At 37.6% G+C, this 27,812-nt stretch overlaps 1 protein-coding gene across 1 annotated transcript in view; it reads right to left on the bottom strand.

The window, feature by feature from the left end:
• LOC128645318 (unconventional myosin-X-like) overlaps positions 1-26,391 on the bottom strand; it is a 251,366-nt gene extending 224,975 nt beyond the window's left edge. Inside the window, 2 exon segments of the mRNA XM_053698222.1 lie at positions 25,574-25,702; positions 26,055-26,391. Coding sequence (XP_053554197.1) covers positions 25,574-25,597 — 24 coding nt within the window. The 5' untranslated portion in view covers positions 25,598-25,702; positions 26,055-26,391.
• Between the last annotated feature and the right edge of the window lie 1,421 nt (positions 26,392-27,812).

Genomic DNA, 27,812 nt, shown 5'->3' with positions numbered 1-27,812 from the left:
ATTGAGAGATTGAGAGAGATTGAGAGAGAGATAGAGAGAGAGAGATAGAGAGATTGAGAGAGAGAGATTGAGAGAGAGAGAGAGATTGAGAGATTGAGAGAGATTGAGAGAGAGATAGAGAGAGAGAGATAGAGAGATTGAGAGAGAGAGATTGAGAGAGAGAGATTGAGAGAGAGAGAGAGAGATTGAGAGAGAGAGAGAGATTGAGAGAGAGAGAGAGAGATTGAGAGATTGAGAGAGATTGAGAGAGAGATAGATAGAGAGAGAGAGATAGAGAGATTGAGAGAGAGAGATTGAGAGAGAGAGAGAGATTGAGATAGATTGAGAGAGATTGAGAGAGATATCGAGAGAGAGAGAGAGAGAGAGAGAGAGAGAGAGAGAGAGAGAGAGAGAGAGAGAGAGAGAGAGAGAGAGAGAGAGAGAGAGAGAGAGAGAGAGAGAGAGAGATTAATTTATTTTATTTGTTAAAAATTTAGAGATCCAAAGGCTCTTTTCAGAGCCATTAACCCCTAGTTTGCCAGTGATCACTATAAATCACTGGCAGTAGCATAGCTGCACTTTTTTTGCTGTCTGTGCATTTTTTTTTAGGGGTTATTTTTTTTGTTGTAATTTTTTTTAAAAAACCCAAAAGGCTCTTTTCAGAGCCATTTAGCTAATTTAATTTCCAGAGTCATTAACCCCTAGCTTGCCAGTGATCGCTATAAATCACTAGCAGTAGCATAGCTGTACTTTATTGCTGTCTGTGCATTTTTTTTAGGGGTTCATTTTTTTGTTGTCATTTTTTAAAAACCCAAAGGCTCTTTTCAGAGCCATTTAGTTAATTTTTATTAGTTTTTCTGTGACAGATACAATAATGTCACAGAAAAGATATAGTGCTGAGGAGGCGTATGCCATCCTTGCGTCAGAGTCAGATGCCTCTATGTCTGACTCAGACCCCAATTTTGACCCTGCCATATGCTCAGATACATCATTAGATGCAGTCTCAACTGATAGTGATGTATCTGTGGCTGCTAACCCCCCCTGCCAGAAGGAGGTGTGCTGCTTCCATTGCCGCTGAAGAGTGGGTAACGCCTCATCTCCAGAGGCCAGATATCCCACCCTTCACAGCAAATCCTGGCATAAATATAGATGTGGCAGGTTTTAGCCCCCAACAGTTTTTGGAGGTGTTTCTGGGCGATGATGTATTGGGGAACAGTCGCCCATACTAATTTATATGCCCATCAGTACCGTGCTGCAAAGCCTGAAACATATTTGGCAAAGCAGCAATGGGCCCCAGTCAATGTGCCAGAATTCTGGGCATTGACTATGCTGATGGGCATCATAAAGAAACCCTCTGTTCGCTCCTACTGGAGCAGTAGCCCCATCTGCTCTACCCCCATTTTCTCCCCGAGTATGTCGAGGCAGAGGTATGAAATGATTTTGCATTTCATGCACTTCAGCGACAACAGCCTGTGTCCCCCTAGGGAGCATCCCCTATTTGACAGGCTGTATAAAATCCGCCCCCTGATTACCCACTTTTCTGCCAGGTTTGCAGAGGCTTATACACCTGGAAGGAATATATGCGTTGATGAATCCCTGATGAAGTATAAGGGAAGGCTGGGATTCAAGCAGTATATTCCTTCCAAGCGCTCCAGGTATGGGGTAAAGGTGTATAAGCTCTGTGAGAGCGAGACTGGGTATACTCAGGCATTCCGGGTGTATGAGGGAAAGGATAACCACCTTGGCCCTACAGGTTGCCCAGAGCATATGGGAACCACTGGCAAGATTGTCTGGGACCTGATATTACTCCTAATGAACAAAGAGTATCACTTGTACTTAGACAATTTTTATACAAGTGTCCTTTTGTTCAAGCTACTGTATTGCTTTGATACAGTAGCTTGTGGTACAATTAAAAAGAACCGCACAAGTTTCCCAGGACAACTTGTACGCACCCGGCTACAAAGGGGGGAGACCTCAGCTCTGCGCCAAGAGGAGCTGTTGGCACTTAAAGGGACACTGAACCCAAATTTTTTCTTTCATGATTCAGATAGAGCATGACATTTTAAGCAACTCTCTAATTTACTCCTATTATCAAATTTTCTTTATTCTATTGGTATCTTTATTTGAAATGCAAAAATCTAAGTTTAGATGCCGGTCCATTTTTTTGTGAACAACCTGGGTTGTCCTTGCTGATTGGTGGATAAATTCATCCACTAATCAAAAAGTGCTCTCCAGAGTCTGAACCCAAAAAAACTTAGATGGCTTTTTTTTTTTTTTTTAAATAAAGATAGCAAGAGAATGAAGAAAAATTGATAATCGGAGTAAATTAGAAAGTTGCTTAAAATTGCATGCACTATCTGAATCACGAAAGAAAAAAAATTGGGTTCAGTATCCCTTTAAGTACAGAGACAAGAAGGATGTATATCTTCTTACCACCATCTACACAGAGAGGACGGTGGCGGTCTCTGTACATGGCAGAGCTGAGATCATAAGGAAGCCAGTGTGCATCAAGTCTTATAACCGGCATATGGGTGGGGTTGATCTGGCAGATCAGCTGCTGCAGCCCTACCTAATTATGCGGAAGACAAGGGCCTGGTACAAAAAGGTTGCAATTTACCTAATGCAGATTGCAACCCACAACGCTTTTTTGTTGTTCAAAAAAGCAAACCCCGGAATGAAACAGACTTTTTTACAGTTTCAGCTCCAGATCATTTTGGGGATTTTGTACTATGATGCACCTGCTCCCCGGGCAGAGATGGGAGAGAGCAGAGTTGGGGCTACCCATTTTATTTATAAAATCCCCCCTACTGCCGCAAAGCAGAAACCACAAAAATGCAGAGTCTGTATCAAGAGGGGGAAGAGAAGGGACACCATATATCACTGTCCTGATTGCCCTGGACAGCCTGCACTCTGCATTGGGGACTGCTTCAAGCGGTACCATACAATGGTCAATTTTTAAAAAATAAATAAATTTGCTGTTTTTTTGGTTATGTTTACTGTTTTTTGGTTGTTTTTTTTTTTACTTTTACTGTGCCAGATTTTTACATTTCACTACTTTTTTTCTAAAATTGGGGCTGTTTTTTGTTTTTTTTACCAAAACCCCTGTCAAACTTATGCATGGGGGACATAGGTGTTCTCAGGGTCCCTTCCAGAAAACAACCTGAAGTGTTTTTTTGCAATAACTTACAACAGTCTCTCCTAAATCAGTCAAAAAGCAGTGTCTGTGTAAAAATGAAAATTGAAAAATTACCACCATACACTTTCTCCAATTTTTTTGGCTATAACGGTTGCTTCAAAGACATCAAAGCACACCATATACAATACCTTGGGGTGTCAACATTTCAAAATTATACACTTTAATGGCAATAAATAAAACTTGGGTATGCGATAGGCCTATCAGAAGAAATACTCTCACTTTTAATAACTAAAATCACAAGTCATAAAATTGTAACATAACCTTCCCAAACTCCTAGCAAACCTATGCATGGGGGGCATATAGGTGTACTCAGGGTGCCTTGCAGAAAACAACCTGAAGTATTTTTTTTTGCAATAACTTACAACAGTCTCTCCTAAATCATAGTCAAAAAGCAATGTGTGTGTAAAAATGAAAATTGAAAAATTACCACCATACACTTTCTCCAATTGTTTGGGCTAAAACGGTTGCATCAAAGCACTCCATATACAATAGCTAGGGGTGTCAACATTTCAAATATATACACTTTCATGGCAATAAATAACACTGGGGTATGCAATAGGCCCCAAACTAAAGATAAGCCTATCAGAAAAAATACCCTCACTTTCAACTCAAATTACAAGTCATACAATTGTAAGTGATGGTGTACTCAGGAGGTCTTGCAGAAAACAACCTGGAGTGTTTTTTTTTTTGCAATAACTTACAACAGTCTCTCTTAAATCATAGTCAAAAAGCAATGTGTGTGTAAAAATGAAAAATTAGCACCATACACTTTCTCCAATTGTTTGGGCTAAAACGGTTGCATCAAAGGCATCAAAGCACTCCATATACAATACCTTGGGGTGTCAACTTTTTAAATATATGCACATTCATGGAAAACAAATAAATTGGGGTATGTAAAAAGACGATAGGTAAAGAAAATATGTTAAATGTGAAAAAAAAAAATCGCAAACCCATGTCAGACATTTGGCAATGCACCCCCCAAACAAGCCAACAAACCTATGCATAGGTGGTATCACTGTACTCAGGAGATATTGTTGAACACATATTGAGGTGTTTTTGGCAGTAACATAACAGGAACTGAGAATCCCTGCCTAAAGTGCAATATGTGTGAAAAATAACACAAAAAATGACTACCCAAAAGTTTGACAAAGAAAATACCCTAGGGTGTCTACTTTTCAAAAATATATGGTTTGATGGGCGTAAAATGTCATTGTCCGGCTTCAGAAATGTTCCAAATAGGACATGGGTGCATGATGACAGATGTGAAAATTCCAAGTAAAAAAACTGGAATGCGCCCCCTAAAAATAAGGCCTTTTAGCCCCCAGAGAACCCGACACACCTATATCACTGTACTCAGGAGATGTTGTTGAACACATATTGAGGTGTTTTTTTTTGCAGTAACATATAACAGGAACTGAGAATCCATGCCTAAAGTACAAAAAGTTTGACAAAGACTGGTGGTTGATTTAGTGCATGGAAATGTTAAATTACCAGCATTTGAAATACCCTAGGGTGTCTACTTTTCAAAAATATATGGTTTGATGGGGGTAATTTACATTGGCCAGCTTCAGAAATGTCCGAAATAGGACATGGGTGCATGATGACAGATATGAAAATTTCAAGTTGGAAAACTGGAATTTGTCCCCTAAAAATAAGGCCTGTTAGCCCCCAGAGAACCCGACACACCTATACATGGGTGGTATCACTGTACTCAGGAGATGCTGCTGAAGACATATGGGGGTGTTATTTGGCAGTAACCCTTAACATTCTCAGTAAATGTATTCTTAAATTGCTAAAAAAAAATAATCAAAATTTGGCATAGATTGGTGATAAAATGGTTGCATGAAAAAAATCAAAATACCCCAAGTTTAATACCTTAGGTTGTCTTCTTTTAAAAAAATATATACATTTGAATGGTTATTCAGGGATTCCTGACAGATATCAGTGTTCCAATGTAACTATCGCTATTTTTGGGAAAAAAAGTGCTACTTGTACTTATTGCCCAATAACTTGCAAAAAAAGCAAAGAACATGTAAACATTGGGTATTTCTAAACTCAGGACAAAATTTGGAAACTATTTAGAATTGGTGTTTTATGTTGATTGTAGATGTGTAAGAGATTTTGAGGGTCAAAGTTACAAAAAATTAGTTTTTTCCATTTTTTCCTCATATTTTATAATTTTTTTATATTAAATTATAAGATTTTATGAAAATAATGGTATCTTTAGAAAGTCCATTTAATGGCGAGAAAAACAGTATATAATAATATGTGTGGGTACAGTAAATGAGTAAGAGAAAAATTACAGCTAAACACAAACACCGCAGAAATTCAAAATTAGCCTTGGTCCCAGACAGTCAACAAATTGAAAAGTGGTCTGGTCACTAAGGGGTTAATACGAAACCTTGTATCATTATCACTATAGCATCCTGGCAGTTGATGCGGATTTGAGAGAATGCATCAACAACACTGCTCTACATCTATAATGTATATATATATGTATATATATATATATATATATATATATATATATATATATATATATATATATATATATAAAAACTAGTACTCAAGAAGGAAGATTCTCTGGGATACTGTGTATAATGGAAGGTCATAACTTGAGTAAATATGGAGTGTTGGCAAAACGAACGACTATATAATCTGTGGCAAAAAAAAAAGTGCTCAGAAATAACGTTTTAAAAATTAACATGAAAAAAAAAAAAAGAAAAGAAGATGGTCTATAGGCATTGAAAAACAGGATTTTAGAGCATTTTTTAACCTACAATGTAAAGATGCATACATATTGCTCCATCCTGCAACAAGGAGCCAGGAAAGTCAACTCTGAGGTGTTTATTATTGTCCTATGTGTTAACATTGCAAGCACATTTTTTTAAATTGGCCAAAGTCTCACATGTGGCACATTCTCATACCAACACTAGGGGCCTGATGATCGAAACCTCTCCCCTCAGGTGAGATGATCTAAAATGATCCTCCAGCACTGCGAGATTCGTAGTGAAATGTTTAAAAGGGATATTTTGCTATACTTCTCCAAGGGGCGTTCCCTGCATTTCTGTATTTGTAGAAGAGACAAGCCTAGTGCAATATACATGACAGTTCTGCTGCATGTACACTTTGTGCTTTGTATTCTATATCACTTTACACTTTCTATTTTGTATTTTATTTTGTATACAGCAGTGTCTTTAGGAAAGTAATTTTACAAATTCTGATTAAGTTTCCACAGTTTCTGTATAACTTTAACAAATTAGGATCATACTGCCTATATCTCATCTCTGAAACATGCACTGGTCACACCTATCCTCAAAAAACTTTCTCTTGATCCAACCTCCCCATCCAACTACCACCCTATTTCCCTACTCCCTCTTGCCTCAAAACTTCTCGAAAAGCTAGTATATGCACGCTTATCTTATTTCCTTACATTAAACTTACACGTTGCTCCTCATCTGCTGCACCTCTCTGCCAATCCCTTCACTGGCTTCCTCTTATCTCTAAGATTAAACACAAAATTCTCACTCTGACATACAAAGCCATCAACTGCACTGCTCCCCCCTTTATCTCAGACCTTCGTCTCCAGATACTCTCCCTCCCGTCCCCTTCACTCTGCTTATGACCTCCTACTCTTCTCCTCTTTTATTACCTCCTCACATTACCGTTTACAGGACTTCTCCAGACTGGCTCCCATCTTGTGGAACTCTCTGCCTCGATCCACAAGACTCTCCCCTAGCTTTGAAAGCTTCAAGCGCTCCCTAAAGACTCTACTGTTCAGGGATGCATACAACCTACACTAACCTTTCTTTATACCAGTCTTTATACCAGTTTCTCTCCTCCATTGCTATCCCCTTGAACCCCCTTAGCATGTAAGCCTAAGAGTCCAGCTGTTTGTAGATCACCTTCTTAAAGTGAAAGTCAATCCTAGCGTACAAACGCTAGGATTGACTATTGAAACAAATAAAGGTGACTTTCATTGATGAAGTATAAGATACTTTGTGTAGAAAGCTCCTTTATTTGTTTCAACAGATTGCCGTTTTTAGCTGCTACAGCAGCCCACGGCTAAAAATGTTTTGCTAAGGAGGTGACGTTTTCACCGCTTAGCCAATAGCCATTCAGTAAATCTGGCTCCCATGGGCGCCAAGCCGGATTTACCACATGGCTGTTGGCTAAGAGGTGAAAACGTCACCTCCTTAGCAAAAGATTTTTTAGCCGTGGGTTGCTGTAGCAGCTAAGAACGGCGATCGGTTGAAACAAATAAAGGAGCTTTCTACATGAAGTATCTTATACTTCATGAATGAAAGTCCCCTTTCTTTGTTTCAAAAGTCAATCCTAGCGTTTGTACAACTCTAGGATTGACTTTCACTTTAAGAGCTGACTACAAGAGCGCAACTCTTGGCAGGGCCCTCTACCCGTTTGATCACTATAAATGTTTTGTTGTACTCCACCTATGTTTATAGCAGTGTTTTTGAAGCAGAAGGTACGTTCATTCATGATTTTTAATTAAACTCTTAGCCATGTGGCTAACAGAGCTATTGGAGAAGAGGTGGAAACATCACCTTGTGAAAAAAATTAGCCTTGTGGAGGGTGGTCAGAGGAGGTTCTGTCAGAAGACAGAGACATAAAATAAAGGTACTTTTTAGCGCATGTTTAATTAAAAATCACCATTTTTTACTCCTTACATGCACACTAGCGTTTCACAAACGCAATAGTTTACTATCACTTTAAACCAGCTGGTCTACTAAATAGTTTTGTATACAGAGAGAAGAGTATGTTGCAACTATGAAAATAAATATATTAGCAAACAATGCTTCTACAGATACAAATAAAATTCATTACTAAGCATTAGGCTCATCATGTGCAGCTAATAAAAAAAAAATGTTTAAAATAGAATGCTCAGATCTTTAAAATAGTTGGGCAATTTAAAGCCCCCATTTTAAAAATGCAGACTATTATGTTATGAAACAGAGGGATGAGTTACAAGGCACCCCTGCTGGGAAATGGTAAAGCTGAGTCACCAACCAATAAAAAAAACTGACAGCAGCTGTTTACCTATGGAATGTGACTACATATTTGTGCAGATTTGGTTGGTATATTTGACTTATCAACTGGAAAAACTAAATAGAGAACAGAAACAGGCCTATGAAGTCAGGAAATTGTGAGGTTGTGAAATGAATCACTGGACATTGTCACTGCAATTATTTAAAAAGAAAAAAATGTATACAACCAACTTTTCACTGATTGGCAACCTGGGGGCAGCAGATCAATATTTTAGAAACCTTAAATTGATTGGAAACTTTAACTAATTAAAGGCAATGCTCTTAAAAACAGGGGCACTTTAATTAAGTATATAATGATGCTTATTTTTTTAAAAATACTTACCTTTGTGTTAAGGTAAACATAACGCCGATCCTCTGCCCGCATCTGCTGCTTCATTAGCATATGGATGATGAACCCGGCTTCCTCCAATTGCTGCGTTGCCCCACCAGCTGGACGCCAAAGGGGGCACACAACGATTGGAGGAAGCTGGAACGTAATCTATGTGCTAAAGAAAGCAGGAACTGCGGGTGGAGGATCTGCATTATCTTTACCATAACGCAAATGATAAGTATTTTTAAAAATAAAGCACCATTGTAAACTTTAAAGTGAACTTTCCGGCTTCCTCCAATCACGGCATAACCTCAGGCAATGACTCCCCTGGGGGGGAAACCGTGATTGGAGGAAGCCAGATTAATCATTGCTGACGTGTGAAGAGGGGATCTCCGGGTGGGGGATGCTGCTCTGGCTGTGAAAAGAAGAAAGGCAAGTTTTTTAAACAAAATGGCTGCTTTCTCAACTTTGATGAATGAAAGTGCCCCTGTTTTTTAATAGTATTTTTAAAAACCGGACTTTAGTTCATCAAAGTTTACCTTCACTTTAATCTCCCCAGTCTGAGAAGTCTGGGCGGGGGGGGGGGGGGGTGATTCTGGAACACCACTTTACAGTTGGCATAGTGGGTCAAGAAGCAGTGGTCTACAAACAGCACCTAATTACAAGATTTTTCAGCAGTCTTGCAATGAATTAAAATATTCAATAAATGTGAAATTGTTTTGAATTACAATAGCACCTTGTCTGCTCGGATTGTTTTTCAATTGCCAGATTCGACCACCACTTGCGTTACTTGGAGGAGCAGCTAATTCAGAATTGTTACAGGAGTAGAAGGTTAGCCAGTGTTATTTTGGAAGCAACATTCGCATTGTTTTGCAGTTTATCAGATGAACCTGCGGACGCCAATTAGAGACAGATATATAGGCTTCCCATATCTGCAGCATGCACTCACATTTCTCACAAGCTGAAAAGTAACTTCTCAGAGTTAAATAACATGAGATGGGGTTAAAATAAAATTATGAAATCATAAAGCAAACAATCTAAAAAATGTTTCCTGTCCCTTTAACGGGCTGTTAGTGTGAGAAAGATTGTAAATGCTATGTGTTTAACTCCTGTAAAGGGAGCGCAGAGAACTACTGGTCCTGATAAAGTTATCATTGATTTGACTGTAACATCAAGAAGCTCCTCAGGACTGCAGATTCCCTATATGCTTACTCCTCATAAGTTTGTTGTGCATAAACCTTGTGTAACTAATTTGTTTATTGTGCTTGTATCTTCCATATTATTATTCCCACTTGTAAAGAGAGAAAATAATACAGGCTATATAGCATCTCTATATAGCATCACTAATGATTGTTCAAGTACCACGAACCTGCATATTCACATTCCAAGATACCTCTTTCAGAGAACACTAAAAAAAGAAACAAAAAAAAAACAGCCAATCATAATGAAGAGGCCCAATACCTTCCAAAAGGTAAATGGCACAAATAAAATCATATGGATAAGCACCATATTTATTGCATAGAGGAGAGGTAAAGCTGTGTGCACAGAGTAAAAATGAACATAAAATGACAGGTTAGTAAAAGGGATAGGAAAGACAAAACTAAACTTGCATGATTCAGATAGAGCATTTATTTTTAACAGACTTTTAAATTCAATTCTATTTTCAAATGTGCTTTGTTCTCTTGGTATCCCTTGTTGAAAAATAATACGCACATATCCTACACTAGTTGGAGCCAGCTGCTGATTGGTGCCTGCACATATTTGTCTCTTGTTATTGGCTAACACGATGTGTGTAGCTAGCTGCCTCTAGTGCAATGATGTTCCTTCAGCAAAGGATAACAAGATAATGAAGCATTTTTGATAATAGAAGTTAATTGGAAAGTTGTTTGAAATTGTATGTTCTATCCACATCATGAAAGAAAAGTTTGGGGTTTCCGGTCCATTTAAAATTGTAATTCTCATCTGTGCACCTAGATTTTTAAAATAAGTATGATTTAAATACACCATGGTTTCTATGATTCACTTTGCACAGTAAATGATTAGGGGCTATCTATCAAGCTCCGGAGGGCCTGCAGGCTCGCCAGAAACAGCGGTCTAAAGACCGCTGCTCCATAATGCCGAAAATCAACCCGATCGAGTATGTTTGGGTTGATTAACACCTCCCTGCTGGCGGCCGATTGGTCGAGAATCTGCAGGGAGCAGCGTTGCACCAAGCAGCTCACAAGAGCTGCTGGTACAATGCTAAATACGGAGAACGTATTGCTCTCCGCATTCAGTGAGGTCTGGCGGACCTGATCCGCACTATTGGATAAGGTCCACCAAACCTTTGATAAATATCCCCCTTAGTCTTGTAAGCCTCATGAATCCTTAGTCAGACACACAGCATGCTTAGACAGTCAGTGGTGACACATAACAGGGGTCTAAATATGTTAAAAAGTAAAAGCCGTCATTGAAACAGTAATGGCATAAACACTTCTAGAAAAATGAATCACCTGTATTACAACAATGCTTCCATTCACAATTGAAGTTCACCTATCTGCAGTGCATTTCAAATTTGTCTATAAGGTCCTTAAAAATAAGATAAGCCGGACCACATGCAACTGCAATACGCTTGTGTTGTGTCATTATTACTGCTGACATTTATCTTTGTTCTGTGGGTTAGATAACAGGCAGCGGAGGAACACACTTGTACAACCTTCTTTCACTATCATGATGAACCAAAAAAATTCAATAAAAAAAAGTAAGTAAAGTAAAAGGAACCTCTTTTTAACCTACCCTTCATAATCAAATGTTCTTTTGTTCTGGTTTATTTGTATTTATTATTTATCGAATATTTTCCTATTACAGTGACTATACATGTGAAGAAGCAGTAATTTATAGTGAAGAACAGGTGACAAACCATGCATTTTGGCCCATTCTAATGTAGCCCTGCTTAGATTCCCAGCAACAATAATAAACCTTGTGAATGGTCTCCATAAGTTTTACATTTCTACTCAAGTTGGATTTTTTGGACTAGGGAGGCAATTGTTTGTGTTTAATGTTCTAAATAAAAGTAAAGTGGAGTAGTTCTGAGATGCCATTATATATTTCCATGTATATATTTATTTTACATTTATTTTGTACCATTTTTTTTTTTTTTTTTACCTTGACTTAACATTAAAGGCGCAAAAAGAATGTGCTCTAATCTGTTAGATAATTTTATATTACATTGTTGTTAACTACTGGAAATAGGTTTAGCACATACTTATTAAAGTGAATGTCAATTATGATGCTAAAGTGCCCGGTTTTTAACAATTTGATTAATAACAGGGGCACTATAATTCAATAAAATTTACATTAAACTCCTGTTGTGAAAAAAAAAAAAAAAAAAAAAAAAAAACTTACCTTTTAATCTTCACAGCAGCTCCAGCTTCCTCCCGGTCGTTGCAAGCCATTTCTGATGTCAGAAATGATGTATAGGTCATCCTCCAATCACGGCTTTCCCCCCCAGGGGAATCAGTGTCTGATTCATCACTGTGATTGGAGGAAGCCGGATTCCTCATTTTAGACCCAGGAAGAGGCTTTGCGACGGGTGGAGGAAGCTGGAGCTACTGTGAAGATTAAAAGGTAAGGGGTTTTTCTCTCAACAGGAGTGAAATGTAAATTTTGATGAATTAAAGTGCCCCTGTTTTTAATCGAATTTTTAAAATCCGGGCACTTTAGCATCAAAATTGACATTCACTTTAAAGTCAGCTCCAGAGCAGCAATACTTGCTGAACACATATGGTAACTCAATGGCAAGAAACATATGTGTGTAACCACCAATCACCAGCTAGCTCCCAGTAATGCACATGAGCCTACCTAGGTATACCTTTCAACTCGGCATACCAAGAGAACAAGGTAAATTTGATAATAGAAGTCAATTAAAAAGTTCGTTAAAATTGCATGCTGTGTCTGACACATGAAGGTTTATTTGTGGCTTAAAGTCCCTTTAAACTAATATAACTTCAAATTCATATCCACACCATAAAGCATTATTGCAGTGCATCACTTTTTAGTGTCACACAAAGGTCTTTCCTATGAAAAATGAAAAGCAGGTCACTTTATTTCAAAGCATTTTCATACAGCTGACATTTATATGTCATTATGTGCAGAAATCCACTGGTATTTATTATGGGTAGAAAATAAAAGAGTTTATTATCAATACATAATGGATTGTACAGGCTAAGGATTTCACACATGAAACAAGGTTTAATTAATTCCCTGCACAGCTAGACAAGTCTGCAACATGGAGAATCAGCGGGTAAATCCAGGAAAGAACATTTCAATTGTTTTCAGGCCTAAAGAGAATACAATCAGAAGCCAAAAGGAAAGAAAACAAGGAACAAATAGGCATAACTGATCAAACAAAGCATTCTCCACAGTCAATGGGAAGTATGAAGCAAATACGAGAGATAAAAGGAGCAGTGTCAGTTTCTCTAATAGGAAATAGGTTAGAAATTGCCCTGCAGGAAATGCATAGAATGCTGTTAAAGATCTATGTATCACATAATCAAAAGCAGTTTAATCATTACATACTGATTGGAGGGGGAACATGTGCCCCCAACACAGAATTTAGCTTGTTCTATCCAAGCATAAAGCACACACTTGGGTCACTTTATGTAGCCAATGAGCAACCATTTTTAAAATGTGCACAGGCAATTCCTGTTTTGAGCATTAATAACTCCAAAAATGTTATTGTTTAAAAAGATAAATAAATAATCCATTTATTACCCATTTCCCAGTTTTGCACAACCAACACTATTATATTAATATACTTTTTACCTCTATGATTACCTTGTATCTAAGCCTCTTCCGACAGCCCACTTATCACATGACTATTTATTTTCTATTGACTTGCATTTTAGCCAATTAGTGCAGTGTCATCCACAACCCACGGGCGTGAGCACAATGTTATGGATCATCAGTCTCTTGTTGTGAACAGCAAATTAAAAAAAAGAATGTGACAAGAGGCTGTCTGTAGTGGCTTACAAACAAGCAGAAATGTAGAGGTTTAAATGTTATAAAAGTATATTAATACAACAAAGTTGGTCGTGCAAAGCTAGGGAATGGGTAGTAAAGGCATTATCAATCTTTTTTAAACAATTGCAATTTTGGTGTTGAATGTCCCTTTAATGTGTTAAATGCCCCACCCCCATAAAAAGGATACAATTCTGTGGTTGTCCATGAGCATATTTTCCCTTTCACATCTTCAGTACACATATAGGCTATATGTTTTGTCTGCAGCACATGAGTAATTAAAGTGCTTTCATCCTTATTCTGTCACAGAGCAGTTCTATTTCTGCATTGCAACTCTTTCCACTGTCAAGTAATGACCATATCTATCACCAACTTCTTTCTGCAGCATTGAGCAAGATCTGTGTGACTTTTACCAAGCAATGGACAAGGCACTAATACACAAAAGTATATTAATTCTACAAAAGATTAACTAACAAATGCTGACACATTTAATATGATTACATATTCCTGTCTATGGCTTCACTGTGATGCTTTGGAAACCAGTGGCCACAGTGGTACTTTTCACCATAAGGATGTAGAGTACACTTCATTCATCATTCTGCAGTGTTGCAAGTACAGTGTTGCACCCTATATGATTTTGCTGAACTTGTGATCCTTTATGGTATATTCTGTGGCGCCACAGTCCTAGGAAGTGGTACTATTGAGCAAGTACTGCAATGTGCTTTTGCTATCCTCTGGGTTTACTGTTAATGGGTGAGGCACCACTGTCACCCAAATCCTTTATGTACACTACATCTCAAACACACCCACTGACAATTGGTTTTAGACAAAAACAATTGTATACTTTTTAAAACAAAATAATCTGTTCATCAGCTGTCTCAGTTGTATTTGATATCTGATAAAGTTAACTAATCACAGCTGATGTTATGTATCCATTACTCACCTCTGTGAAATAGTCATCCATGTCTCAATCAGATGCGCCAAACGCTGTCAGAATATCAATCTTTTAAACAATGAATAAAACAAACGTGAAGCAGATTCCACCTTCATAAAGTGCAGAAGCCAAATAATCCCCAAGTGATAAATCCTTACGATTGTTCCTTATGTCCCACACACTGTACCAAAAAGGGATATCAAGATGAATTGCCAAACGTCAAGCAAAGCTATAGACATTCAGTCGAACGCTTATTCTGTAGCTTTGGTAATCGTGTATTTCCCATACCTGTATCACAGATCATTCATCAGGAAACAAACCCTTGTGTCCCAGTGCTAATGAGCATCCGACAGCTCGCAGTGCAGGTATGTAAGGCTTCGGTGCCAGACAAGAGATGGCAATGATTCTCACACAGCCCTTTGTTCCCACTTTTAGATATTATAGGGAACATAACCATTAACCAGATGTGTGTCCCATCTCATTGTATAGTCTCAACAGAACCACTCACGCTTACATGCCATAAGAAAAGCTCATTTCCCTCACTGACTCAACGATCCTGCATTGACCAGGCTTTTAACTGAACTCAGCTGCTCCCAGACGGCTCCACCTACTACAGAGAGGCAGATACTACAATGCAAAGCCCCTCCTATAGGACAGAGCGCAGAGGTCTGTCAGTGACATGTGCATGATATATGTTTAGGCGCATGCAGACACCCTGCAAATGTTTACAGTACGATGCATGAGAACAGCACTGTGTGTTTGCAGGCATAGTTGTCACTGCAGTATGTAAAGGTAGAACATCCAAATCTGTATTTATTATACCTTGTAAATATTATTTTACTGCTTGCTGCCAATGTGGATTTAGATTTTATATATATATATATATATATATATATATATATATATATATATATATATATATATATATATATATTATTATTATTATTATTATTATTATTTTAAATTTCTGACCTTTCTTGAGTCTGGCAGTGCCCATAGTGAAGCTTGGTAAACTTTCATCTTTGTATAAAGAGATCCTGAATGCTAGCAACATTTTTTATGAAGTTTAATTCATCAGTTGTAATGAAGATGCACTATAACTTACTTTTAATGTAGCGCTGAAATTCAAACTCCCCCTGCGCTCCGGCCGTCCACTTTAAAAGTCATATTTTTGTTGAGATAATGTTTTTTTTTATAGTGAAAGTCAATCCTAGCATTGTACAAACGGTAGGATTTACTATTGAAACAAATAAAGGGGACTTTCATTCATGAAGTATAAGATACTTCAAGTAGAAAGCTCCTTTATTTGTTTTAATTTTTTGCTAAGAGGTGACGGTTTCACCTCTTAGCCAATAGCCGTGCGGTAAATCCGGCTCCCATGGGCGTCAAACCAGATTTACCGCACGGCTATTGGCTAAGAGGTGAAAACGTCACCTCTTAGCAATACATTTTTTTAGCCGTGGGCTGCTGTAGCAGCTAAGAACGGCGACCGATTGAAACAAATAAAGGAGCTTTCTACATGTACAACGCTAGGATTGACTTCAATTTAAGCTGTTTTCCAATTAGCGCTCTAGCCATACGGCACATCAGCATTTTTGTTGTAGCTAGAGCACAGATTGGAGAATATTTGAATTTCAACGCTACATTAAAAAGTAAGTTATATCGCATATTTGTGTGTGGCCGCAAGTTATTTTTAAATGTCTACATGGCCATTTATTTATTTTATATGAAGCTAGCATCTGAATATATTTATCCCACTACATTTGATGCAATGTACTTTACATTTATTAGAAGACGATGAGTATATAATGCAGGTTCTGTATAAGGGTCGGGCTAGGCCCAAGATTTGATTGGTTTGTTGTACCTAAAAGGTAACACCTTATGTTGTATATCAAAACCCTGAGGAAACGGTGCGCATATCACTGAGAAAAGTGTCACTTGACATTGTAACATGTTTTAATAAATTTGTAATGTTTTTAGCTACTTGTTTCCACTTCATTTGTGGACACTTTGCTACATCTGTCACTATCTCCATTGGTGGAGTAGCTGATTTTGCTGTGCACTGTGATTACCACCAACGGTGCTCCTGATGGCAGTGAAGTTCCCTGTAGCGGTAGGCGAGTCTGCCGGGTGACTCAGAGGTTCCGGTCTGCCATTATTTTGTTCATGCACACTTGTGAGTTTATTTCATTTATTCCTTTTTATAAATGTCTTGAATAGACTTTCTACCCGATGATGAGGCGCCTTCTCACATTTCTTATTTTATATGTGCATATGCTGCTGGAAAACAGCAATAACTTTTACTGGAAGCATTTCTACTAATAAAAATATATATTGCAAAAATGCTTCTATTTAAAATTAAAATGCACTCCTGTACATTTAACTTTTGATCCCTTTTGCAGGGTAAGAAAACACTATTACATGCCACCAGGGGCATAACTAGATTTCGCTGGGCTTGGGTCTCCATTTCAACAGAGAAAAGAGGGGCTACTTCCCTGTGACTGTAAGTCAGCCTTCTCCCAGAGTGTCAGTTACATTTAGTTATTTGTGCTTGCATACACTGATTAGGAAAGCTTTAGATTTATATGGTATTAAAGAAACATTTGGACATATGTAGAGACTGGCTGCAAAATCCAGAGCACTGCTGATCCCGAGCAGAAACTAGTGGTCACCCAGCCAGCAACGGTACACAGCTTTCTCTCTCTACATTATAAGCTTCTCAGTTTCACAAAGTGGAACCAGGGTCTTCATTGTCACATCTGAGGTCTATTGGAGGTGACAAGGACCTTCCTAGTCATATCCAAAAATGGTGTATTGCACTTCCTTCTTACTACACCTGTTATCTCTGTAACGGTTATTCAAACCTTATAACCATCAACTCACACAGTCTAGTTAATGTACTTTATGACACATTGACATCCAATATATTATTATGTCCACAACTCACTATTAGAAGATTCTTCTATCTGGCATCAGTCTTACCCATCACTACTCTCTTTAATCCATCCTCAGCTGTTTCCGGTATCATTTACATCACTTCTTGTTCATCATCTGCTGACCCTCTCTGCAAATCTTTGATTCCCACTGACATTTAAAGGCCAGTTCGTATGCAAAATTTGCATGTTCCACTCTATTTTTGCAAGTGTCCCCCCTTGTTTACCTAACATACTGTAGCTTCTGAGCAGCAAATGGCCACTTATGTGAGTAGCCGCCAATCATGAGATACTAATTATTATTATTATTATCATTTATTTGTATAGCGCCGAAAAATTCCGTAGCGCTGGGTACAAAGATAAGGGTATACAATGACAATGATTTGTGATAAAATACAAAACATAACAAACGAAACAAATCTAATACAGGAGGAAGAGTGCAAAAATTACATTCTCTAGTGAATCAGAAAGTATTCTTCAGTATACTACTTGGACATATATTAATTACTAGCAGATTATATACAGAGCTGTCATTTTCAGAGGTTGATTACATCCCCATTTCTAAGGTACATTTAGTGAACTTAAATGTGCATTTTCTTTGAAATACCGTTTTTCAAATGAATTGCATATATACTATTACCAATAAAAATGAAAGATATATGCATACGCTTAGTGCAAGAAATGTACTATATATATGTGTGAATGTGCTGTAAATGCCTGGGCACCTCTACTAAAGATCTGTATATGTTAGATCACACAAATTAAGATATTCTGTTACCTGAATCAGACCTATTGAATTACAAAAAAAGAACTGGATGCAAATTATGTCATAACTACAGGGAACAAAGACAGGGGGATGGGAAGGGAGGATGGGGTGTTGAGAAGTCTGCTGCTCAGCTCACAACATCATATACATGTGAGAATGAAAAATGAGATTAGTGTAATCTGGCCTTGCTATCTCACATCCTTTCCTCTGATCTCTGGCTTGTTCCCCAGGCTGTAACCTCACACAGGGAGAGAAGGTAGGGGACGGAATCTTTTGAGAACAGATGTGCCTGTTGCACTGGACCTGCTTATCTATCTGCCTCTGCGGTTATCACCACCACTTTTTGGAATCAAGTAGCCAGAAGAAGGGGGCAATTTATTAACTCTTTCAGTTCCAAACAGGACTATAATAACCAGTTCCAATGACTGTAATTTGACACAGATTTGTAGATGCAGTAGGGCCGTGCATTTTGGTGGCTAAACACATGCTTTTGTCTTTTTTGATTGTCTTCAAGGTAAACAGTGCTGCCTTGTGATTAACAAGAGCACAGAAAAGAAGCTGCAATGTCTCACAGGTCAAACACTGGCCTTTGAAGTGGGACCCTGTAGTGAGTCACTGTGGTTGTGTAAAATAAAAGGTTTGACCATTTTGTGACAGAGGGGTGCACTGAATTATTGCACAGCCATTGGAAGTTACATGGCTCGTATCTGCTTGTTGGTATATAATGGATTTAAATTCATAGTGTAAGCAACAACTACATAATAAATCAGTAACCATCATTGTTGCTAAAGCTGGTCTGGTTCTCTGGGGATTTAGAGGTTAATAAATCCCATAATGAAATTAGAGAAGCACTGAAAGCTTCTCTGTTTGTCCCAGCTGCACCTGCCGCTGCTGCATATTGACCCCCCTCTTCCCCTTTTGTACTTTGGGATGCTACCTCTCTCCATCTGACTAATGCATCTTGTCCTATTAGCAGGAAACTATTAGCAATCCCTCTGGAAAACCTCCGACCTCACACACATTTACCCCAGACATCCATCTATCCCTCACAATAACTCAAACTAACAATACATCATAAAGGGGCTTATAAGAACCTTTACTCATTTACAGCATTTGGTTATTTTTGTGTAATATATGCACATGTCAGTGTACAATATCCTTTAGTCCTTAATGCTGCCATATTTAAAATAAATGATCAAACTTAGTTCATAAGTTATGTAGTATAATTGTTTTTGCTAATTAGCAAGGCTGTCATGTTTTTCCCAAGAAAGGTGACAAGCCAATCAGTATTTAATCTTAAGTTTGTGTGTGTACTATAGGCTTCTCCAAATGTTTTCTTTCCATACCGGTTATTTTCCATTTTTGGCCCAAGCCAAATTTGGCCTGTGCCTAGGGCAGCAAGATTTAGGGGGAGGCAGTACATTTTTGTGGGGTAGTGTTATGGCATGATGCCACTACTAGGCTCTTCAAATGTTTTATTTATTAATTATATTATTAATCAGTAAACCCTGGTTGTCCAGTTGGGGTGCATGACCACCCCATGCATCTCTGGTTGTGAGAAATATATAAGGCAAATATGAACCAACGTTGTTGTCGGAAATTAGGTTTGGGGGAGGTTATTTCTCAGTCCTTAGTGCAACACAAAATTGAAATATACCACTGGTTTTTACCACTATATTTAAGTAAAAGTGTGTTTGTTTTTCAGCAAATTACCTCCTTATTAATTCAGATTTGCATCACTGTAAATGTATCCAGAATTTGTATATGATTTATCAGGAACATAATTATTTTATATTTGCTCTTCAGATAGACATATCCCCATAAATATGTACAAAGCTATGGTGGTCACAGTGCTGTACATTTATACGTCAGCATTTTACACATAAAACTACATGATTCTGCATTTCATAGGGACATTAAACACTAAGGGGTCGATTTATGACCCACTCCGCTTTAGATCTACCTCTGAGGTGGCGGACAGCAATCAGCCCAATCGATCGGGTTGATTGACACCCCCTGCTAGCGGCCGATTGGCCGCAAATCTGCAGGGGGCGGCATTGCACCAGCAGTTCACAAAAACTGCTGGTGCAATGCAAAATGCCGACAGCATATTTTCGATGTGCGGCGGACATGATACGATACAGCATATCATGTCCGTCCGTACCTTAATAAATTGACCCCTAAGGCCTAGGTTAGAAGTGGAGCGCAAAAATATTAATGCTATTGTACATCAACATCGCTTGATATCAATAAGACTTCTATTTTTACTCTCATATTTCAAGTACAAAGTTATCTTTCATTACTTGAGTGATAGTCTAGGGGCGCTAACTTCTGCAAGTGAAATAGCACAGGTGACCTAAATCTTTCACATAACAGACTTCTATAAGGGGTGCATAGTAAAACTGACACTGGATATTGCACAAGCACTAAGGAGTTCTTTATGTCAGTGTTTCTCATCTCCAATCCTCAGGACCCTTAACAGGACAGATATTCATTATATCTTAAAGGCACAGTATACTGTAAAATAGTTTTTCCCTTAATGTGTTTACGATTACTTTTTTTACCAACTGCAGAGTAAGAAATGTATGAAAATTAGCTTTTTAAAGTTTATTTGTGTATATTAAAGCTCTGATTTTGTGTTTTGAAACCACAACCTAATAAAATGGGTTGAGCTTGTAGGTATAATCAGATCTCATTACTGTATCACATTGTGCACATATACCTGCTTCTTTATCTTATATCTGTCCATAAAACAATCACCAGTACTTTGAGAGAACAATGGAAAATCAACATTTTATTACCTTATCTCTGCTATATCCCACTGTGAATGTAATTTCTTCTGCTGGCTGTGTTTACAAAGCTTATCTATAGCTGGTACGCGCGGCCACAAACTTTCAGAATAGGTGGGGATACCACATGCTAAATCAACAATTTCAAATGCCAATATAAGGGTAAAGGAGCTACTTGTAAACAATTTAATACACTCCAGCAGGTAAAGTGGATCATTGGGAACAAATTAAAGGGGAGACATTTTTTGAGTAAACTGTCCCTTTAACTAGAGCACAGTTAAAATAATCAGCTGATCAGTAACCATGGTTACTAACCTGCTCTAATCCTTCAGATGATTATTTCACCTGTGCTCTAGTTAAGATATAATTAAACTCTGGCCAGTTAAGGGTCCTAAAAACTGTAGTTGAGAAACACTATTGTTGTGGTTCCTTATCATACTATAATAATAATGATTTCATTCAGGTTTCAAAAAAGCACTACATTTTACAGCTGTATTATTTGCTTGAGTGCAGCACCCCTTGTAATACAAAAGCAATGAGCTCTCTTAAAGTTCTCCCTGCACTATCCATATAAAGAATAAGGTGCACTAAAAAAGCTTCATCTGTGTTAAGATGCTCTGGTTAAAATGTTTAACCATCTATTTGTATAATAGCAGATTAGGTGTTATTCTTAGCACAAGACAGATAAGCACCCTGTGCTATTAATTGTGCTCCACTTGTAACCTAGATCTAAATAAATGCTAGGTATAATGAGGTATTCAAAGCAAAGCATAGTTTAGGAATACGATGCAGATCTCTTTTTAAACTGATACTAGTTGTTTAAATATTGAAGAAATAACGTTTAAGTGTTAGTCCTTATAAATGGAAAGGCAAAGTCATGTTGTAAACAAATAATACAAAATCAACTCAGTGGCACCGGTTCCAATAGGTTCCAAGAGGATGGTCCTATAAAGGTGTAGCTCATGGTCTGCAACTCTCCAACAAATATACAACCAGGCACTGAACATCACAACTAATCCATAAATCTATTTTCCAGTTGCTCAAGTTCAGAGTGTCCCGAATCTCCAGATTAATAACCATTTTTCTAAGGAATGAATCTGTATAAAGAGAAAGGTTACTTGTTATGGTCTTTATACATGAGATGAGGGGTCATGTTGTAACCTGGGTTTTTATAGGTTTAAACGTCTGTTATCTCCTCTGACTCCCTGAGGCCAGTTAGGAGCAGTTATTAAAGTAACAATGCCATGTTGTTTAATGTGCCTTTAAAGGGACACTAAACTCTAAATAGATTTCATGCACCTCCCTCTAATCATGGGTGCTGCCATTATGGAACCTAGGCTACACTGCTGTTATATGAAGAAGAGTTACTGCACGTGCGCAAACAAGTCAGCACTAGAATGTAGTGAAAGAGGGAGGCGGAGAATGACCTATACTATGCTTATAAAATGTATTTAGTGTTTAAAGGGACATTAAACACTTTGAGATGGTAATATAAAATTATAAATTGTATATATAAAACAACTCTGCAATATACTTTCATTATTTATTTTGTCCTATTTGCCTGTAATTCCATTCTGAAATTGTGAGCTTTTCAGTTCCTGTTAGAAATGGAAGTGCAGAACACTGTTAAATCCAGCACAACCATTGGCTGCACACTCTAGTGACCTATTTATAACGGTCCCTAATTGGCCACATCAGAGAAGGTAACACAAGTTACAACATGGCAGCTCCCATTGTTTTATAGACACTAAAACTTTACACTTATTTTGTCACTTTTTTAACAACTAATAAAACTTTAAAAAATAAATCTACATGTTAGTCATGGACTAATCTTTTCTTTGAATGCATCATTCTATCTAGCATTTATTTAGTGTTTAATGTCCCTTTAATGTTTCTTTAAAATACTTTACAACTTAAAAATTGTCATCTCTGAATCATAATGACAAAACTCCCAATGTGGAGCATTAGAACATAAGAACCATTCACACTACAATCTGTGAAAGTACTGAATATATCTTTGCTTTTCCATCAAGGAATATTTATTTTGGTAGCAACATATGTATTAGTGATCACGTATCTTGTGATGTGCAGCCTGGGAGCTGGAGAACACTCTATAAAGTGATTATGTCTGCACTAGGGATGTGGGCTCGCCACTGTCACGTCTAACCGAGAGAATCCAATTAGACTGAGAAATGTGATCATCTGTGCATACTGCTCATATCCTGGTGTCAGTCTAACTGTTCTGTCTCTTCACAAGACACATTCTTTTTATCTCTTCTCTCAGGATATTATTTAAATCAATCATAAAATGAATGTGGCTATATTAACACTGATATACCAAACAAATCTTATCTACAAAATTCTGCATTTGGCAGTGCCATGACCCAATTATTGAATATGATTTGCCTTTATCCTCTTTAAATAAATTGTCAGTGATAGATGGTGCGTGTGACAAAGATGTTTTACTCTGTGTGGCAAAATGTACTGGTAAATAATGGTAAAGGTACAGTATACACTTAAGTTTTGCATCAGTAAATAGATGCAACACAATAAACACATTATTATTATGATTCCGCAGCGCTTATTTACATCCAGATAATATTTTGCAATAAATCATATTTATATTTTTATTTTGAAAATGAATTTCTGTACCAGGCCGTGTATTGTTTGCATGATACGTTCATTACTTGCTTGCTCTTTTTGTGTACAGTGTGTTTTCCTGCGTACTTCAACTTTGTGCATGTTCCTGGCGTGCGGCGATGTCACAGCATGTGTGCAAAGCTGTGCCTGGCAGGATGTAAGCTTGTGCACAGCTACTTGTTGAAGAACTGCTATAACCAGTGGCAGAATTACTATTGGTGCAGTCGGTGCAGTAGCACCAGGGCCTAAGTGCCGGCCAATTAATTAATTAGCTCCCAGTAGCGTGTTACCAAGAAAATGAAACAAATAAGATAATAGAAGTAAAATGGAAAGTTGTTTAAAATTGTGACGGTGACTTCACCAAAGAAATCTACTCTAATATACACCCTCCTCTCAATTATATTTGAATCGTAATTTGAAATGTCTTCACATTAACAATATATTTTCTTTGTTTTAAAACCATATTATTTCATAGAAAAAAAGTTGTAAAGTTTTATTGCGAATATTGAAAATTATTATACCAAAGATATTGAAAATATCATTTTGGGTAATTGTATTTTTGATAAACATGACCTGATTTTAGGAGACACTGTGCATACTGAAAACATACATTTTATGAAATCTAGTTTTTTTGTAACAATACAGAACCATCAGCTAGATTACGAGCTTTGCGTTATGAGGGGTACGTTAATAACTTGCTTATTGTCACCGCTCACTTCCCTACAGCGCTGGTATTACAGGTTTACAAAAACCCGGTGTTAACAGACAAGAAGTGAGCGTAAAGCAAAATTGAGCTCCATACCGCACTCCAATACCAACGCTGCTGAAAGCTGCGGTGAGCTGTTTTTACGTGCTCGTACACGATTTCCCCATTGACATCAATGGGGAGAGCCGGCTGAAAAAAAGTCTAACACCTGCAAAAAAGCAGCATAAAGCTCCGTAACGCAGCCCCATTGATTCCTATGAGGAAACAAAATGTATGCTTACACCTAACACCCTAACATGAACCCCGAGTCTAAACGCCCCTAATTTTACACTTATTAACCCCTAATCTGCTGCCCCCAACATCGCCGACACCTACATAATTTTATTAACCCTAATCTCCCGCCCCCAACGTCGCCCCCACTATACTAAATTTATTAACCCCTAAACCTAACCCTAAATCTAACACCCCCTAACTTTAATGTAATTAAAATAAATCTAAATAAAACCTACTATTAATAACTAAATAATTCCTATTTAAAACTAAATACTTACCTATAAAATAAACCCTAAACTAGCTACAATATAACTAATAGTTACATTGTATCTAGCTTAGGTTTTATATTTATTTCACAGGCAAGTTTGTATTTATTTTAACTAGATAGACTAGTTAGTAAATAGTTATTAAAAAAATTACTAGCTACCTAGTTAAAATAAATACAAATTTACCTGTATAATAAAACCTAACCTGTCTTACACTAACACCTAACCTTACACTACAATTAAATCAATTACCTAAATTAAATACAATTAACTAAATTACAAAAAAAACAAGCACTAAATTACACAAAAAAATTAAAAAAATTATCAGATATTTAAACTAATTACACCTAATCTAATAGCCCTATCAAAATAAAAAAAGCCCCCCAAAATAAAAGAAACCCTAGCCTAAACTAAACTACGAATAACCCTTAAAAGTGCCTTTTGCGGGGCATTGCCCCAAAGAAATCAGCTCTTTTACCTGTAAAAAAAATACAAACAACCCTCCAACAGTAAAACCCACCACCCACACAACCAACCCCCCCCCCCCCCAAATAAAAACCTATCTACAAAATCTAAGCTCCCCATTGCCCTGAAAAGGGCATTTGGATGGGCATTGCCCTTAAAAGGGAATTTTTCAGTGCCCAAACCCTAATCTAAAAATAAAACCCACCCAATAAACCCCCAAAAAACCCTAACACTAACCCCCGAAGATCCACTTACAGTTTTTGAAGATCCGACATCCATCCTCAACGAAGCCGGCAGAAGTCCTCAACGAAGTGGCAGAAGTCTTCATCCAAGCCGACAGAAGTCTTCATCCAGACGGCATCTTCTATCTTCATCCATCTGACGCTAAAGGTGAAATCGGAATTAAAGGTGAAAAAATCATATTGGCTGACGCTAGAAGTTTGTTTGCAAACAAAACATACTCAATGCATTGATAAGTTATTCATTTTCTCCTCATTAGCATAGTGCATATAATTTGGAACAATTTTGCTTGTGATGTATACATATACCTTTGTATTTTTATATATATTTGTATTTTGTTTTATTTTATCACCTACAGGTGCATCTGTCCCTTTAAATAGGGGGAGCTGACACCTGACAAACTCACCCTATGATTAACTGAGCACGAAACTAGTCAGGGAGTTTGGTGCTGTGTACATTTTTAACCATGTTTAAATAAAGGTAATTTCATTTTTACCCTTTTTTGCTCTGTGACTCTTTTTGCTCCTAGTGCTGCTGTATTACATTGTTGTGGACTATTTTTCGGCACACCGGCCATTTCTATACAGCAAGCACCCCTGTGACCTGTTGGCTGCTTGGATTAATCCGCCCCTGTTCTCCGTTCACGCCGGAATTACCGCGTCTGCAGCGGCTTGGTTGGTGTGTGTCATAAAAAACAAGTAAAAGCAATCAAACAAAGTTTTTGATGATATAATATTTCCAAGCTACACATAATATGGACACTAAAACTCTTTGAAATTCTGTGACTATAATGAGGCAAGAGATTGCATGCTGCTGTATGCCTTTATATAAAGTGAAAGAAACATGGTAAATTAATATTCTTACAGTACCATACTTTATTCATATTTCATGTGGGAACATATTCTTGAGCTTCATGAAAAAATGACGGTATGTAAAAACTACCCACAAATTTGTTGCCGTCTTGTTGAAATGTTCCCAGAGAGCATACTGAGGTACGCAAAGGAGAATGTACATGTGCTGAGCTCTAAATGACAGCGTGTTTGTAGTAAGGTTTGTAACAATGTTATTCATGTAATGCTCAATGCTCCTGAGCCTACTTTTGTATGTCTGTATGGTAATAAGTTTAGTTTTAACAAATGATACAAAGAAAAATAAGTATACTTGTCTGTATGTGTGCTGGTCTGTATATGTATTCTAAACAGAGAATCTATAGGCACGCTGGTCTGTATATGTGTTCTAAACAGAGAATCTATAGGCACGCTGGTCTGTATATGTGTTCTAAACAGAGAATCTATAGGCACGCTGGTCTGTATATGTGTTCTAAACAGAGAATCTATAGGCACGCTGGTCTGTATATGTGTTCTAAACAGAGAATCTATAGGCACGCTGGTCTGTATATGTGTTCTAAACAGAGAATCTATAGGCACGCTGGTCTGTATATGTGTTCTAAACAGAGAATCTATAGGCACGCTGGTCTGTATATGTGTTCTAAACAGAGAATCTATAGGCACGCTGGTCTGTATATGTGTTCTAAACAGAGAATCTATAGGCACGCTGGTCTGTATATGTGTTCTAAACAGAGAATCTATAGGCACGCTGGTCTGTATATGTGTTTTAAACAGAGAATCTATAGGCACGCTGGTCTGTATATGTGTTGTAAGCTGAAAATCTGTATGTGTGCTGGTCTGTATATGTGTTCTAAACAGAGAATCTATAGGCACGCTGGTCTGTATATGTGTTGTAAGCTGAGAATCTGTATGTGTGCTGGTCTGTATATGTGTTCTAAACAGAGAATCTATAGGCACGCTGGTCTGTATATGTGTTGTAAGCTGAGAATCTGTATGTGTGCTGGTCTGTATATGTGTTCGAAGCTGAGAATCTATATGCTCGCTAGTCTGTATCTGTGTTCTAAACTGATAATATATATGTGTGCTGGTCTGTATCTGTGTTCTAAACTGAGAATATATATGTGTGCTGATTTGTATATGTGATCTAATCTGAGAATCTATATCCGCTCTGGTCTGTATCTGTGTTCTAAGCTGATAATATATATGTATGCTGGTCTGTATCTGTGTTCTAAACTGAGAATATATATGTGTGCTGATTTGTATATGTGATCTAAGCTGAGAATCTATATCCGCTCTGGTCTGTATCTGTGTTCTAAGCTGATAATATATATGTGTGCTGGTCTGTATCTGTGTTCTAAACTGAGAATATATATGTGTGCTGATTTGTATATGTGATCTAATCTGAG

This window comes from Bombina bombina, chromosome 1 (assembly GCF_027579735.1).
Source record: "Bombina bombina isolate aBomBom1 chromosome 1, aBomBom1.pri, whole genome shotgun sequence".
Lineage (NCBI taxonomy): Eukaryota > Metazoa > Chordata > Amphibia > Anura > Bombinatoridae > Bombina > Bombina bombina.
Note: the sequence above shows the minus strand (reverse complement) of the source record. Positions and strands in the feature narration are given on the sequence as shown.